We start from the raw sequence: 17,709 nt of genomic DNA, 5'->3' as shown, positions 1-17,709 counted from the left end.
GAGCCGTTTAGAACAGTGCTTCCCAAAGGATCTGTGGTGAAGGACCAATCCACCCTAGACCAGTTTGTTTGGCAAATGCAATAAAAAGAAATACCAGAAAAGTACAATGAAAAGGTAGTTCAAATACAAGCTTCCAGTTTTTATTATTATATTAAACTGATATAAAATTGCATTGCTAAAATTCTATAAAAATGTCTAAACGCTTTCAATTTCTGTATTTATGTCATTGGGACTCAATAGCAGTTTGTGGATTAGTACTGGTTTTCAGAATACACTTTGAAGGGCACTGATTTATTTATTTGTTTGTTTATTTAGCTAGTTATTTTTTAAAGTCTTGACTTTTTTTATTTTTTATGATTATTTTTTAATATAATTTATTGGCAAATTGGCTAACATGCAGTGTGTACAGTATTACCTTTGGGAGTGGATTTTGGTTTTGGGAGTGGATTCCCATGGTTCATTGCTTACATACAACACCCAGCGCTCATCCCAACAAGGAGGGGCACTGATTGATGATTCACTCTTAATTTCCTAATGGGAATCACTCTTAAAAGAGAGATTGATAATTTTCTTAGAGGCAGATAGGTTTGAAAACAACATCGGCAAAATATTGAGACCCTGGAAACCATTCACACCCATACAGGTTACTGTTTATATTAATGGGACTTCACCATTTCACTGTCTTTATCAACATAACTATTCCAAAAATATATTTCATAGAAAGATACTAGTTACAAATAACTTTATTGTGCTTTTTAAGAACTCTTCCCAAAACCTTACTGAACTGAATGTAAAACCCTTAAGCTTTTCAATAGCATTGAAAAGACTATTAACTCTCCAAGACTCTTTTTTTTTAAAAGTGTATTTATTATTTGAGAGAGACAGAGAGAGAAAAGGAGGGGCAGAGAGAGAGGGAGAGAGAGAATCCCAAGCAGGCTCTGCACTATCAGCTTGGAGCCCAACGCGGGGGGCTTGATGAAGGGCTGGACTTCACAAACTATGAGATACTGACCTGAGCCAAAATCAAGAGTAGGTCGCTTAACTGACTGAGCCACCCAGGTGCCCCACTCCAAGACTCTTTAGAAGACTTGCCTTTTATCCACCACTCTGAAACTAGTATGATCCTTAGCCAAAATTAAACAAGCACCATCTCATTGAAAGACTTGTCTTAAACCAGATTCCCAAACCTTATAAATATCCCCCACTTTGTCCTCCCCAGTCCAAGATGCTACAAGACTCTGCCATGGCAGGCCTCTCCTTACTGTGGTGTACAATAAATTCAATCTTTGTCTTCTATACAGCTTATTTTGCTGGTATTTTCTGGGAGCCAGCTTTCAACAATCAAGACTTTGTTCTTCTTTTTAGTCTTGCTCAAGCTGCTTTCAAAGTTGGTATGCAAAAAAAGGCCAGAAAGACTTGTGTATTCAAAAGCATGCATGAGCAAAATTTAAGAGGTTTCCGTGTATAATTTTGATCATGCCATAGGACCTGAGCCCAGCGCTTGGTGAGAAAAGAGAACCGCAGGATGTGAGGGCTGGAAGGGGTTCTAGGTGCCCAAATATCAGTGCACAGATCAGCCCCATCAAGTCACCTGATGTAATCCCTACTTAAAATACCTATTCCTTAGGGTGCCTGGGTGGCTCTGTTGGTCAAGCATCCGACTCTTGGTTTCTGCTCAGGTCATGATCCCACAGTTTATGGATGTGCTGCAGCATGGAGCCTACATGGGATTCTCTCTCTCTCTCTCTCTCTCTCTGCCCCTCCCCTGCTCATGCTTCTGCACTCTCTCTTTCTCTCAAATAAGTAAACTCTAAAAAAAGACCTATTCCTTGGTTTCCCCTCAGATGTACTGAATCAGAAATTCTAGAGATGGGGCTAGTCAGTGTTTATTACAAACTCCCCAAAGGATCGTGTTGCACAATCAGCTTTGGGAACCACAATTCTGTTCTACCATTTCTTTTTGTAGATGAAGAAATGGAGACTCAGATAAGGGAGTAAAGTTGCCCACAATCACATAGCTATTGAGCTGTGTGTCTCATGATTCCCTGACAAGAGTTCCCAGGGCTGGAGATCAGATTGGAGATGTTTTTATCCACCCAATATCCTGAACAAGAATTAGTAATGATGTGAAACTGAATCTACTTTTGTCTTCTCCACATCTTAAGATTTATCAGGGTGGTGGTTGGCATTGGAAGGGTGTTGTAATCTTTCCTTGTTCCCAGGTGAAAATTTTAGCAGTCATCATGACTTCTCTGCATTTTGTTAGGTACGAGGCATCAGCAAAAGTATAGTTTTCCAAGAGGTAAAATTTTGGCTTTTACACAGAGATAAAATGAACACATACTCTGCTGAGAATCTGTTGGCCATCTTGTTTGTTAAATTTCTGTTCCCAGGAATGATTGCTTATCAGTTTGCTGATTAGCTCATGTGAAGGCGGTTATGTTATTTAAAGCTTTAGGAACATGTCCTAGGGAGGAAGCGTGGGCTGGCCCTCTGGGGAACTACAGTGGGCACTGGGAAGAGATTCAAGGTCCAGGTAACTGCTCCCCATGGGTTTTCATTAGGCCACATTAGACTTCTTGAAACCACTTCTTTGCTCTCTTGGCTTTTTCTCTACTGATCCGCCAGCATGTGGCTAAAAATGGACACGTTTTCAGTATGGTGTCTTCATGATCATCTCTAAGTGCTCAACTTCTGACAACAGTCTCTAGCTTAGTTCAGATCCTTAACTGAGACTATCTGATTGGCTGCTCTCCAAACATTTGCGCTCTTTGGGTCAGGTGATCAGCCAGGGTCAACCAGCTGCAGCTACTTGGAGAAACACAGTTACCAACGGACTGTGTGAGGGGGGCTGTGAGAGACAGCCAGGAGAGTCCCAATGAAAACCTCAGGTGGGCCAGCACAATAAAATGTGTCTTTTCATCATTTCCAGCAAGAGTCCTTGAAACACTGAGGCTTGTGCCACTCCCCTGTTATCCCAAAGGAGTCTGGTTGCCATCGTGTTGCATTCAGTTAAGGCAGGAAAAGTTTGGGGGAGGGGGCTGTTTCACAGGAGCCCATGGTCGGACCTTCCCATTCGTGTTTCCACCAACATTTGGGATCCTCCTTTGTACAAGCCTTTGAGCTGCTTAGATGCTGGTGTCTGGTAAAAAATAAGAAGCCTCAGCCCTGCTGCGCTCATGAACTTCGAACTTTTCCATCTCGAGAGGAGGTTGACAGCCATAGATCAGGGCAGGAACATGGATATACCTAAACACATTTTGGTTCACTCTCTCTTCCCGGAGCTGACTCACTCTTTCGTGGACACAAGACATGGGCCTAACAACCGTACAGGTAGAAATTCAGGGGGAGTGGAAGCTCCTCACCCAACAGCCCAGCGAAGACACTGGGGGGACAGAGTAGCCGGTCGCTTTGCGTTACAAATCACTGAGCTCCCGATTCGTACCAGGATCTGTAAGGGGTGCAAAGGCCAGGGGCAATGTGTCCTCTAGGTTCGAGAGCTCCCAGGCTGGAAGGACACACACACACACACACACACGCACGGAGACAAGGCCAACCGTCCCGCAAGGGGCAGATTTGGGGCGCCCTCCCTTCTCTGGGCAGCCAAGGGGCGCGGACACAGGCCCAAACGGCAAGGGCCCGAGCGCGCAGCTCCTTCCAGGGCGGAGGGCGGCGCGAGGGAGGGAGAGAGGGAAGGGAAAGGCGAGCGTGAGCTGCCTCAAATGCTTGGAATAATTCCGCTTCCGTTTGGAAAGCCGCAGCCTCAGTCCCGCCGCGCCCGCCCAGCGCCAGCTCCGCGTCCCGGCCGGCCCGCTCGCGGCTGCCCGCTCCGCCGCCATGGCTACGTCGCCGCAGAAGTCGCCCTCCGTCCCCAAGTCCCCCACTCCCAAGTCGCCCCCGTCCCGGAAGAAAGATGACTCCTTCTTGGGGAAACTCGGAGGGACGCTGGCCCGGAGGAAGAAAGCCAAGGAGGGTGAGTGCGGCCGGGCCTGGCGCGCTGCAGGGCCCGGGCCGAGGGGCCAGGACTCCGGGGCCGGGCGGGAGCGCGCCGCGGGTGCCCGACGCGGCGGGGGCGCGCGGCGGCGCGGGAGCGCGCTGCCCGAAATGCGGGCCGGGGCCGAGCGCGCCCCGCTGGTCGTCGCCGCTGTCCCGCTCCGGGTGTCTAGGGCCCGGTGGTGCCCGGGTAGGGCGTCCCCGGGACCCGGCGACGCCCGCGCTGGGCCGGGGGCGGGCGCCGCGTGGCCCGAGGGGGCGGCCGGGCCCCCAGCCGGAGGCGGCGTCCTCCCGCAGGCCCGCGCCCGTCGTTCCCCAAGTTCCTGCGGAAACTTTCCTGGGCGCCGCGCTCGCGCTCGTTGCCCTCGTTGGCCTTTCAAAGCAGCTGGGTTCCTGGACCCACGGAACTCCAGAAGCAGCATCGGCCCCTGGAGCCTGTGTCCGCCCCCAGGGACCAGCAGGGCGCTCTTAGTGATCGGCATCATATGTTTGTGGAATGAATGAGTGGAAAAGCTGGCTTTCCTAGCGGTCGGGCCCTGTAATAAATGAGGAACTCGCAGTCAAGGAGAAAACTCGGATTAGACACACTTAGCATCACGCGCTGTGACCCTTCTGTGAACTCAGGAGTTGAGGGCTCTTGTAAAAAAACATTTTCTTTTTCCCCACCAGCGTGGACTGAGGTGATCTTCCCCCACCCAGGACAATTTGCATGTAAAATATTCTGTGTCATTGGCAGATTTCACCTCTCGGATTTTGGTCTGACAAATGAGGTGACAGTTCTGAAGAAGTTCTGGTGATAGATGTGTCGATAGAAGTTGCTTGATGAAAGTTTTTCATGGACTGCTTAGCGGTTTGGGAAATAATCCTTTTGAGGGCTGTGATGCTGAGATGTAAAATAAGGTCTGTGTTTCTGAGGTGTCTGAAAGGGTAAAAAAAAAAAAAAAACGTCAGTGCTGAGAATTATCACACTTAAAGAACTAAGCTGCTGTTTTCTATATTGGAGTGAGCAAACATGGTTTTCCCCCAATTTGGCTATTTTGGTAAACCACGGTCTGAGTAGTATATAGCCGGTAGCAAATCATGACATCTTGGCTTGGAAAGCCCTAAACTACCCTTCTAGGATTTTCCTACTGTGTTCCTGGTATGGGCTGCCTTGCCAAGAGTAAACAACTCGGAATTTCTGAAGCCTGTGGCCTACTGAGAGTGCTCACCCCACCTTTGCCCACTCTTTAGAAAAGTTTATGGTAAAAATACAGAGTTGGTCTCTCTGTATCTAGTACTGTTCATGGAGCCAGGAGAATGAGTCTGATAGTAGCCCTTCACTTCTTTCAAGTGGATTAGCCTGTTTTCTGGAGCCTTCCCTTCACCAGCACAAACATCCTCTGTTCCTCTAGTTGGTCCTCCTAGGCACGATTTTTTTTTTTTTTTTTTTTGCCTACTGGCCTCCTACCCCTTCAGTTTCATTTGGGAGCCCTGCTGGAAACAGAAGGTCAACTCAATCGGGATTTTGAAAATACTGTAGTGAAGGGACTACTTTCGCAGGTGAGGGAAGGGGTAAGGGAACCCAGAAAGGACGATAAGGAACTTGGGAGCTAGCAACCGACAGGTGGAAGCTGTTACCACCTCTAGACCTGAAGGGACAGGGGGAGCAAGCCGGAACCCACAGAGAGCTGGAACTACAGAAGAGGGTGCCGTCTGACACTAGACAGAAACACAGCCACTGTCAGGAATGTGGAGACGGAGCAGGGAGACGTTGACGTTGGCACAAGAGATACTCTGTGCGTTCTCTCTTCTTGCCCCTGACTCCCTTGCTGGTGCTCCTGATTGGCTGCACCCGGTGGGACGTCACCAGGCAAGGAATCTGGACAATGCAACGTGTAGGGGTCAGCTTCCTCAGGGCACAGAGCAGTGCAGAGATCATAGTGGGGAGTGGGGAAAATGAAAATCATAGCAGACCCTCTCAAAGTGAGCTGCCCAGAAGTCCATGTAGTAGTGTGGTAGTCTGGTCCAGGTTAGAACACGGCTGTCCCCTCCTTTGTTATGGTACAGACGCCAGGTTCCAGCAGTGCAGCGAAGGCTGTTCTTCCTTATTCTCTCAGCTACATCACACTGTTCTCTCTCACTGAGTTTCCTATCGGCTTACTCAAAGACTTTTTTTTTTAATGTGTCTTATTATTTATTTTCGAGAGCGAGAGAGTAAGCCGGGGAGGGGCAGAGAGAGAGAGGGAGACACAGAATCTGAAGCAGGCTCCAGGCTCCGAGCTGTCAGCACAGAGCCCGATGCGGGGCTCAAACTCATGAGCCTTGAGATCATAACCTGGGGCTCAGACTCATGAACCTTGAGATCATAACCTGAGCGGAAGTTGGACGCTCAACCGACTGAACCATTAGGCGCACCGTGACTCAAAGACATTGTTACGTTTCTTGCTCCTGAACCACCCCCTTTCTTATCTCAGATGGACTCAATTGGGTTTTTGAAACCAGGTGCAAGATCTTATTTGTGTCTTTGGCTATACTTAACTGTTAAGTCCTGGTTCTGTGACTCAGACTATTAACTAATCCAGGGGATGTAAATGGTGAGTTGAAGAGCACACACTTCTTGTTAAGGGCCCCCCCCCCCACCCCCAGCCCCAGCTGCTTGCCACCACAGGTGGTAGTTCTTTGAGCTCAAAGAAGGCAGTGGGGTTGGTCTGAAATGACCTGCTCTTGGTGTGTGTGTGCTGGGTCTCAGTGATCATTGCTGTACCTGTTAAGGGCCCGCTAACCCTCACTTCGATACTGGTAAGGTTAGATCTTGCATAAACCTTCAGCTCTGTGCTTTGCAGAAACTGCTTTCTATTTCCACCCTCCCAATTTTCTACAATATGATTCCTCAAGTTCACTGATATCAATCTATCTACATATTATCTCAGTGCTTGAGCACTGAATTCTCCTGGGCCCAAGGACTGCCATTCATTCACTTGACACCTGTTGTCCCACTGTAGGACACAAAGATTGGAAAGACGTAATACATGTTAGATTACTGAGTCAATAATTTCATATGAAAATTTGCTTTCCTAAGAATGCCAACTGCATACATCAAAGAATGACTGTAAATCTCAGAAGAATACATTAAAACTAGTCATCACTCCTGTGTCTTCAGTAAGAAAAAAATAACATCAGAAAGAGAAAATAGAGGTTAAAACCATGATTTTTGGGACCAGACACCTTTGGGTTTGATTTCTGGTCCACCCCTTATTTATTGCTATGACTTGGGACAACTTCCTTATCACTCCAAGTGTCTGTTTTTCTTCATCTATAAAATGGAGATATAGTATGTAGCATGCATAGCATGGTGTGAGTAATGAATGGCAGCTATTAAAATCGATAATTCAATTTGACATAGTCTTTAATTTGAGATAGTCTTTTCGTTATGGACTGCAGAAGATTCTATGGGTTTTGCAGATGGCCAAGGAGCTCATGACACTATGAAGCCCTTAAAATCCTGCTTTGGTCCCTTTGGAAATTAGGGATCTTTCCTTGCACGTCCACTATTCCTGATTCCAAAATGTCACATTTCAGCATTTTAGAATATCTGGGCCCATTTTCATGAGTTGTAGTTAACTGGCTTTGTTTTTCACTGTGGATCTTCTCTTTTGAGGTTCTGGTCCTCATTTATGCTATACACAGCCCTCTGGTGTAGGTCCTTAGACTAGCCTTTCAGATCCTTTGCCAAAGAGCTCCTTTTTTCCTCCAGATCTGTCCTCAAGACTTGCTCTTTCCAGGGACATCATCTTGAATTGTATTGGCCAGTTGAAGGTGCCCTGAATTGGGTCAGCAGCAATGATTATTCCTATCATTTACCCATTTTTTTTTTATTATCCCTTAGAGTTTAGCATTTTGTCCAGTGCCCAAAGTGTCCAATAAGGGCTTTAATCTGATAACTTTATAATAATTCTAGGGCTTACACCTTTGGTTATCATTGGCCTTCCAGTGTAACTGGGGAAAATCCCAAAAGTCTGTAACAGATTTATGGAATGGGGGGGGGACCCCCAGCCCTGCTGAGCAGTCCTCTTCTTCTCCCCTAAGCAGCATGCATTCTTATTTTCTAAAGTGCCGCCTCAAACCCTCACCACTCAAGCTCGAACTCAGACCTTGAGATAGAAAACTGTGTACTAGGTATGAACTTGTTCAATTTCCCTTCTTTGCCCCAGATCTACACCTCCTTTCATGCTCCTTTCCTGCCCCAGTCCCTTCAGAGAGATTCCTTGTCCCCTTGTTTGTGAGAACCATCCATTTCCGCTTCCCCCAGACTTGGCATAGCTAAATACCCTTGCCCTTGTATCTTCAATCTCTTTCATAGCTACTCTACCCCTTAACATGCTGTAAATACGCTTGAGCCTTTCCCATTTAAAGAAAGTCTCCTGATGATGATTTCCTCTTAAGCTACTCAACCAGAGGTCTTGAAGACTTGCCTGTACTGACTTTCTCTTTCTTATTTCCTAGTCACTTCCTGACCCACTATCCTCACTCTTTCAGTAATCATTTACTGAGTGCATACCATGTGCTAGGCACCATGCTAGGCGCTGGGGTGTCGTGGGGGGAGAAAACAGACAAAAATCCCTGCCTTCATGGAGCTTACATTCTAGCATTGGAGACTGATAATAAACAAGATAAATTGGTAAATTATGTGTATTGTATTAGAGTAGTTATAGGGGCTTTAGAGCAAAATAAAGCAGGAAACAGAACATAGGGTGTTGAGGGATGAGAGATGATGGTTGGTGGTGTTAAATAGGATGGCTAAAACCTCCCTGAGAAGGGTTGTTTTTTTTTTTTAATTTCAGAAGTGGGAGAGAGAGCACAAACTGGGGAGAAGGGCAAAGGGAGGGAGGGAGGGAGGGAGGGAGAGAGAGAGAGAGAGAGAGAGAGAATATCCTAAGCAGGCTCCACACTCAGCACAAAGCCCGATGGGGATCTCAGTCCCATGACCCTAGGATCATGACCTGAGCCGAAATAGAGTTGGACGTTCAACCGACTGAGCCACCCGGTCGCCCCGAACAGAGTATTCTAATAAAGACTTGCGGGAAGTGAGGGAGAGAGTCATATGTGTATCTCGGAACAGAGCAGTGCAGGCAGAGGGAATGGCGAATTCAAAGGCTCTGAGGCAGGAGTGGATGTGATGTGTTGAGAACCAATACGGAGGTCACTGTGACTGGAGGAGAGAGCAAGCACTGTTGTGGAAGGTAGTGAGGTCTCAGGGATTAGACTGAGGGTGGGGGAAGGTTGTGCAGGACCCTGGAGGCGATTGTATGACTGGGGCCTTTACTCAGAATGAGATAGGAAGGTATGGGGGGGGTGGTGTTGCATAGAGAATAAGACGACTGCACTTCTGTTTCAGCGGGATCATTGGTGCTAAGTGACTGAGGGGGTCAAAGCAGGGACACGAGCTAGGAGGCTGCTCTGATGACCCAGGAGGGTGGTGGTGGCGCCCGGAGTGGAGGGGTAGACACCGAACCCTGGATGTAGTTTGAAGACGTGGTGGGTAGGGTTTCCTGCAAGGTTGGAGGGAAGACAAGCAGATAATTGAGAGCACTCCAGGGACTTGGGTTTGAACAACTGGAGAGACAAGACTGATTTTAACTGAGCTGGACAAGTCCACCAGAAGAGCTGGTTTGGGGAGAAAGCACGTGGGGCCTGGTCAGTAGAGGTGCCCGCTGGACGTCGCAGCGGCCATGTTAGTTCTGAGAGCCCAGTTCAGGGGGAGGTGTCTGGGCTAGAGAGTAGAAGAGGTCCAGGGCCTGAGCCCCAAGGCTTTTGAACACTGAGGACCTGTGGAGAGAGACTGAGTGGGAGTGGCTAGTGGGACGAAGGAAGGCAGTTATGCGTGGAGTCCTGGAGGCCGTCGGGTCTCCACCTGTTCTCACTGTTCAGCTTCCCTGGCTGACGGCTCCAGGACCCACAGTCTCCTCTTCTGTCCTGATTGCACTTGGGCTCTTGACATTTCTTTTTAGCTCTCTTTTCCTTAAAACATCTTCTCCCTTGCCCTCATTCACTCTGAAATTGCTCCCTGTGTGTCTGCCTTGTCTTTCTCAGATTCCTTCTTGGACTTTTCTCGTCTGTGTATTCCCTCAGTAGCATTTCCTGGGTTTCTGACTTCGCCGGCTTTGCTCTCTGTTTTGGGGTGTGTTTATGTTTTTCTCTCCCATGGATTATCTCACTTCCATGGCTTCAATGACCATCTGCCCATTGATGATGCCCAAATCCACATTTAAATCCAGATCTTTCACCTGTAGTCCAGGCACATCTTTCCACTGTCTCTTGGGTATGCCACAGGTTCCTCCAATTCAGCACTGCCCTCGAGGGAATTACTACACTGCCCACTTGCCTCAATCTGCTTTTTCCTCTCCCACCATCCCACCAGTTGCTTAAGGCCATGGTCATCCTATATTTCAGAAGTCAGCAACCTTTTCTTAAAGGGCAATTAGTGGGGCGCCTGGGTGGCTCAGTCAGTTGAGCGACCGACTTTGGCTCAGGTCATGATCTCACGGTCTGTGAGTTCGAGCCCTGCGTCGGGCTCTGCGCTGACAGCTCAGAGCCTGCAGCCTGCTTCAGATTCTGTGTCTCTTGCTCTCTCTGCCCCTCCCCTGCTCATGATCTCTCTAAGAAAGAAATAGACATTTAAAATTTTTTTAAAAAAAGGGCAAACAGCTATTCAAGACTTTGCTGGCCCCCCACCTGTCCTCAGCTCTGCCCTTGTTACGGTAGATAATAGGTGAATGAACACATGTGGCCATGTTCCAATAAAACTGACTTATGGACCCTGAAATTTGAATTTCATGTAATTTTCATGTGTCGCAAAATATTCTTGTTTGTTTTCAGTCATTTAAAAATGTGAAAGCCGTTCTTAGCAGTTGGGCTGAACAGAAATAGATGCAGGCTAGCTACAGCCCATGGGCAGAGGTGGGCCCAGCCCTGCTCCATGTGTCTCCACACACAACCGTCTCTGAGGGAGACCTGCCAATTCGACCTTCCCTCCTCGCCTCGGGTCAGGCCTCACAAGTGCTCTTTGTCTCCTTTGAGATTGTTTCATTTTATAAAATTTTACTGTTTTTATTTTCCAGCTGACATGTTGTACATCCACCCTGCTAGTCCTCTGGTACTTTTTTATTCAACCCCCCCTTCATCCTTTTGCCAATATACCGTTTTATTTAAGCGCAAGGATAATATCCCCTCTGGCAAACTTCTTAGCCTGGCGTTCAGGACCTTCTCAATTGCTCCTTGGTCTCCCCTTCTGGTCTTGCCTTTAATTCCCTTTCAGGAAGCCTCCATTTTAGCCACACCAAACCACCCTTTATTCCCCAGACACATCATGTTCTTGCACGTTTTAACCTCTCTACATGCTGTTCCAAATTTCTGGAATGACCTTTTTCCTTTCTCTATACAACAAACTTCTATTTAGTCATTAAAACCCAATTCAGAGCTCCCCTTCAGCTTGATCCCTTCCTTAGCTCCCCCAGGGAGTGAGGTGCTTCCTTCTCTGTGGTCCCACCCCACCTTGTCCGTGGCTCTGTTGTAGCACTGGCCGCATTGCACTGCGACCATCTGTGGGTGAGCCTGTCGCCCAACGTGGCAAGAGCCCCTTTCCTGTAGCCCTCCTGCCTCGCATAATATTTAACGCCTAACGATATTGGAGTTTCCGTGCAGTGAATTTCCCCGTATTTACCTTGGTGAAAATAGTCCCCTGCTAACTGGTTGTGTAATCTCAGGCCTCTTCCTCTTGGCCCATTTCTAACATCGGCAGGTTAGGCTACATAACCTCCGAGAGCCCATGCAGTTCTGGCATTCTATGATTTCTGAGCTCTCATTTCACCAGGCTTCTCTCAAATTCAGTTTTATTGTCTGTGTAGGGTGGTCTGGGAATGACATCATCACAAAGACCTCTTTCTTTCCTCCACTAATGAAGGCACCTCTGTGTCGGGAGGAGGAGATGGGAACCAGGATAAGTGGGCCCCAGCCCAAGGACACCTCCATATTAGGAATTGTGTCTCATGGAATATCTCTGTCTGGTTAACAAGCACAGTTCATAATTATGTTTTAGCCATTAGTACAGAAGAGATGAAATCCTTATGTAAACGTTTGTAAGCATCTAAAATCCTACTCTCTGTCATGGAAAAAAGAACGCATTTGGGGAAAGCTCTACAACAATTCCGATTATAACAAAGCTGAAAAAAAATAAAATACTTGAAAAAAAGGTATAAGCATTCTGTTAAGTTTTCAGTATGTTCTGCGGCCTGAAATCAGTTAAGAAAATCCGTATGACGGTTTTGTCTGAGGACTAGAGCCCTCAGGACAAGGAGGCCTCATCATCTAGCTTAGGCCCTGACCTCATCCCTTCTCTTCTTTTCCCTGTGGGCTCTGGGAGGGCAGGAGTCATGTCTGGTCTGCTCACATTTGCACCCCACGTGCCTTGCCTGGCACCAGGTACTAAACAGGTTCTCTGCAAAATGGCTAACTAACTGCCCAAATCATCAGTGGGCATCTGATTCCTACTGAGGGTGTCCCCAGGTTACTTCAAACTCTGCCGAACCTTGGATGACAATTCTGGTCCTCTGATTCCATCCAGGCCTCAAATGCTGGGCGTGTGTGTGGGTGTGTGTGTGCACGTGTGTGTGCGCACATGTTATAAAACTACCTCCTCCTACCAGGAATCTCTTTACCCTTTGTGGAAGGACTTTATCCCTGTTCTTTGACAAACATACAAGGCCCCCCCTGGGACCAGAGGTTTGGGTCCTAGGATCTAGGGGTAGTGATGATGCAGTGGAGGCTGGGAGCCTGCAAGGAGGCCCGCTGGCCAAGGGCGGTGACCAGTCCGAGTGTAGAGGCCGGAGTTCTTCGTTTTCATCCAGAAAAGCTTGCCCTGTGGAAATGGTGTTGCGGGTATGCAGGACAGTGTGTGAATGATGGAGGACTGAGTGAAATAGCCTCTTGGCAAGGTTTGGGGGAGACCAAAGACCCAAACTCTGCAAGAGAGATTCTGAATTCCTGTAATTCCCCAAAGTCTGAAGTCTGCCTGTTCGTTGCCCTGCCCTGCTCATCCCTTCCCGAGCTTCTCAACTTCCTTTACTCACCAGGTGCCCAGCCAGGGAAATCTGCAAAACAGCCAGAGCAGGGCCACTGTCCATGCTGCTTAACCAGAGAGCTCAATCACTACAAGACTTCCTACTCCCACCCGCCAACAGATAGAACCTACTAAAAGGGCAGACTGGCTCGCTGAGCAATCTGTTAATTGTAGATGCTGTGTCCTTGCTGTGGCCCGGGACGCGCATTTGCATGGAGTGCGGATCGCTGTAGGACTCACCGAAAATCTGGTTCTACTAGTACGTGCTAAGTGATCATTCTGTTGCCGTGAACACGCCAGCCTCCTAAAGCCTGAGAAAAACCATCTTTGTGGCTAGTGTCCTGGTGTTTCTTTCACACAGGCCTTTAGGGAGAAGGTGGGCCATGGATGGAAGAAGCCGTCAACTTAGTTGAAACAGAAATATTCTTTTCTTTTTAATTTTTTTTGACATTTATTCATTTTTGAGAGAGAGAGAGACACACAGAACATGAGTGGGGGAGGGGCAGACAGAGAGGGAGACAGAATCTGAAGCAGGTTCCAGGCTCTGCACTGTCAGCACAGAGCCTGATGCAGGGCTCAAATTCACAAAGCGTGACTTCATGACCTGAGCTGAATTCGGAGGCTTAATCGACTGAACCATCCAGGTGCCCCAAAACAGAAATATTCTTTACTATTGCACGCATTCTCAGGTGAACAAAGAATGAACCAAATTGCTTAGCATCTAATTTTTTAACAAAAGTGGTTTTTTTCCCATTATAAAATTAACCCATGCTTTTGGGATTTATGGGAAGATAGAAAACAGACGTGCAAATTCCACCTCTCAAAGGCAATCACTATTGTAATTTTGGTTTACTTCTGTCCTTTTTCTTCATGATAACTTTTTATAATCATAAGTATGCCATGTATATTATACAGATAAAAATCCTATAACTGTATTTTTGGTTTATTATATAAATATAATTTGTGTTACAAATATTACTAGACATATTTTTATAGGTGCATAATATTCATTGAGTGAATGTTCTCTTGCTCACCCATTTCTTTCGGTCCTCTCCCGCTCTTTTTTTTTCCCCCCTAGAAATAATGCTGCCTAAAGCTTTTTTAAAAATTAAGAACAATTTTCGTTGGATAGAGCCCCAGAAGTACAGTTATAGGGTCAAAGGGTGCCAGTTGGCTTGTGTAACACTGATAGTTTATCATTGATGACCAAAGAGAAATTTCTGCTTTGGGGTCTGGGTGGTCCAGTAGGCTGTTGGAAAGTAAAACCAGCATTGTCAAGCCAGAAGTTTTTGTTTGCTTAACTTCTAGCTACAACAACTAGAAGGACCAGCTAGCAGGACCAGGGCACCTAAGTTGTGGGGTGTGGGATAGGGTTATGGGTCAGGGGAGTGCAGTTTCCCTCCTGGCCAGTAACATGTTCACAGTAAGCTGTAGTACAGGCAGGTCTTTATTTCAGAACATTCTCTTGGGCCCATCCTTCCATCCGTATGTGGCCTGGTATATCAACCCAAGTTGCCTGCTCTTCTAACAGGGCCCACGGTGCCTTTGGAATGGTTTTCCTTAAAGTTCCCCTGGGAGTCACAGCCACCCCCTGCCCTGCTGAGTTCTCCCCCGTTCATGTGAGGGCCAGTGAAGGTTTGATCAACAAGTCCCTCCTTGTCTTGGTCTCTTCCTCCCCACCTCCCGACTTTGGAATTCTTCGACTTGCCCCACACTCAATAACCACAAACAGGAGGTCATGACAAGATGGTGGGGAGTGCTATGGTGGACAAATTTGGATTGCCAGCGTTGAGGACCCCTTAGGAGACATGGTGTTTGCAAGCAGGGTCTTGAAGCGGGAGGAAGAAACCCCTCCCCACCCCAGGCTGACAGAAGAGAAGGGATAGGATTCAGGAGCCTTCTGAGTTTCCGAGGGATCTTGACTGAGTGGGCTGGGCTGATGCCTCCAGGGCTCAGTTTCCTCAACCTGCATCAGGAGTCAGCAGTCAGGTGTCTCATCTCCTCTGCTAAGAGTGGATCTGAGCCAGATGGAGCATGGAATTATCACACCCAGCACCCCAGGGAGTGTTTCTGGGGAGTCGCTTATGGAGTCCGACTCCCTCACAGGGAGTGGTGTGTCAGGGCATTTATTTCATCCTTGAATCATGCTGTGTTCCCTTTACTCATTTCCTTATCTCTTTTAAAATCCAGAGGCCCCTCCCCTCTTCTGTGCTGGGAAAATCCCAGTCGGGCAATGAGGAGCCATGAATGATGCTCTTCATGAAAACGCAGCAGGTCTCCTGGGGATCATGATGGTGATGATGTGGGATGGCCTGGAGGCAAGGCTACTAGACTGTTTCTGCTCCCTCAGTGACATCAACCCAGGTCACGGGGCTCCCCGAAACACCAGGGTGCTCCATGGAGCAGGATCCGCGCTTACTCCTTTCTGAGATGTATTCATCAGTACAACCAGTAATCTGCCAATTGCAGTATTTACATTGACTCTTCAATGCAAAACATTTCCTAGCCAATGTGGCTTTGGCCGTAGCCCCCATGGAGAGGCAAAATTAGGGAGGGGTTCAGGAACAGGGTCTGCAAATTTAGGGGACAGGGCATTGCAGCTTCGTTGGGGCAGGCATTGAAGTGGCAGGGTGCAGAGGCTCGTTCTGTTTGCATCTGTTGGGTGCCTGCGTTCTGAATCAGGGAGGCTTATCCAAGTCCAGGATAGGGTCTCAGATTCAGGGGCTTGGGGCAGACACTGGTAGAACTTAGCAGGCAAGTCAGGACTCCGGCTGAGCAGGTGAGGGGCAGGAGCAGGCTACAGCCTCAGTGTGGACTTGGGAGTCACTGGCCCCACAAGCGGAGGTAAGTGAGGAGGCTTCTAATGTTTACACAGGAACCCTGGGTCTTGCCTCACTCATCCACCCCCCCGCTCCACGCCAGGTATGGAAACAAACTTTCAGTGGAGAGGGGTTTTCCTTTTTGCCAGGGCTGAGCTATCGCTGGCTCCCAGCCCTGGTGAGGTGACCTGTGGATGACAGGTAGTTCATAGTGACAGCCGGGAGAAGCAGGGGCAGCAGGAGCCAACAGTTTTTGATGCTGTTTGCAAAAACGCAAAAGGAGGGTGACACAATTCCATTGTAAAGCAACCCAGGACACGGGGAAGTGCCGAGACAACCGTTTGCAAGGAGTAGCAATTGCCTCTTGGCTGACAGTTGCAAGGCCTCTCTTGGTGGGCTCAGTAGCCCCTCCAGCACATGTCCCAAGTGCCTGGAGCACAGAACGATCCCTTCGCCTGCTTTTCCTCTGTGCCTGTCATTATGGTAAATTACAAGGCTCCCATGGTAACTATGGAGAGGCAGATTGATTCGTTCCTTGTGATTGTCGCCGTGCCGGGGTGATGGGCACCCAGATTTCACACCTTGTAATGGCCCTGCCAGGGGTGGATGTTAGCACAAGTGGGACCTGACACTTCAATAAATCTGAGACATTCTGCCGTGGAGATCAAAGTTCAGAATTGCTTAAATTGGTGTTGGAGCAGGTGGGAAACAGGAGCCCAGGGCCAGGAATTGGATAGATGGCAATTGTCATTCCATTTGTAGGGCCCAAATGTCAGCTTTTCAAACGATATGACATCAATTTAAGTGATTTGGGCTCCCAGCTACCTCGCCCATTTAGTATTACTGGTTCTGGGAAGTGTGATTCGTGGTCTAGCTGATGCTCTAAAAAGGGGGACCTTGGGGAACCAACCCTGCTTGTATATCTGGGGTCAGAGACTTGCGTTTGTGGAGGGTTGGTAACATGGGGTTATTACTATTCATGGGAGCGTGGATGAGCGTTTCATCTCCTACCTGGATGTGTTGGTAACCTCCCAACTTACACTTCCAGCCATGACCTCTCTCCTGAGCTTTAGACTCATTAGCACGTATATGTCATGGCATTGTCATTTGCACACAGAGGTGAGCCTGGATTTTAACACAGGGCATGTAGTTCTCAAAGGCTTCGGATGAGGTGAGAATGTGCTCTGGCTTCTTCTTCTTCTTCTTTTTTTTAATATAATTTATTGTCAAGTTGGCTGACATACAGTGTATACAGTGAGCTCTTGATTTTGGGGGTAGATTCCTGTGATTCATTGCTTCCATACAACACCTAGTGCTCATCCCAACAAGTGCCCTCTTCAATGCCCGTCACCCGTTTGCCCCCTCTCCCCCACCCCATCCCATCAACCCTTAGTACGTTCTCTGTATTTAAGAGTCTCTTATGGTTTACCTCTCTCCCTCCCTCTCTGATTATAACCATTTTGTCCCCCTTCCCTTCCCCCGTGGTCTTCTGTGAAGTTTCTCAGGTTCCACAGGAGCGAAAATGTATAATATCTGTCCTTCTCTGACTGACTTACTTCGCTTACCATAATACCCTCCAGTTCCATCCATGTTGCAGCAAATGGCAGGATTTCATTCTTTCTCATTGCCAAGTAGTATTCCAGTGTATCTCACTGTGGTTCTCATTTGCGTTGCCCTGAAAGGTCATCTTTTCTTGTGCCGTTTGGACATTCATAGATCTTCTTGGGTGCACAGGCTTTTAAGGTCCAAGGAGGTCAGTGCACCTCCCCTCAGTCCTGAGCATGAAGAGAGCTCTGGCCG

At 47.9% G+C, this 17,709-nt stretch overlaps 1 protein-coding gene across 1 annotated transcript in view; it reads left to right on the top strand.

Annotated features, from left to right (window-relative positions):
* Positions 1-3,771: 3,771 nt before the first annotated feature.
* The window catches only part of PARVA (parvin alpha), a 171,660-nt gene continuing 157,722 nt past the window's right edge, over positions 3,772-17,709 (top strand). The window contains exon 1 of the mRNA XM_049649836.1: positions 3,772-3,973. Coding sequence (XP_049505793.1) covers positions 3,838-3,973 — 136 coding nt within the window. The 5' untranslated portion in view covers positions 3,772-3,837. The remainder of the gene's footprint in view (positions 3,974-17,709) is intronic.

Source organism: Panthera uncia, chromosome D1 (genome assembly GCF_023721935.1).
Source record: "Panthera uncia isolate 11264 chromosome D1, Puncia_PCG_1.0, whole genome shotgun sequence".
Classification (NCBI taxonomy): domain Eukaryota; kingdom Metazoa; phylum Chordata; class Mammalia; order Carnivora; family Felidae; genus Panthera; species Panthera uncia.
This window is presented reverse-complemented; position numbering and strand designations above follow the sequence as displayed.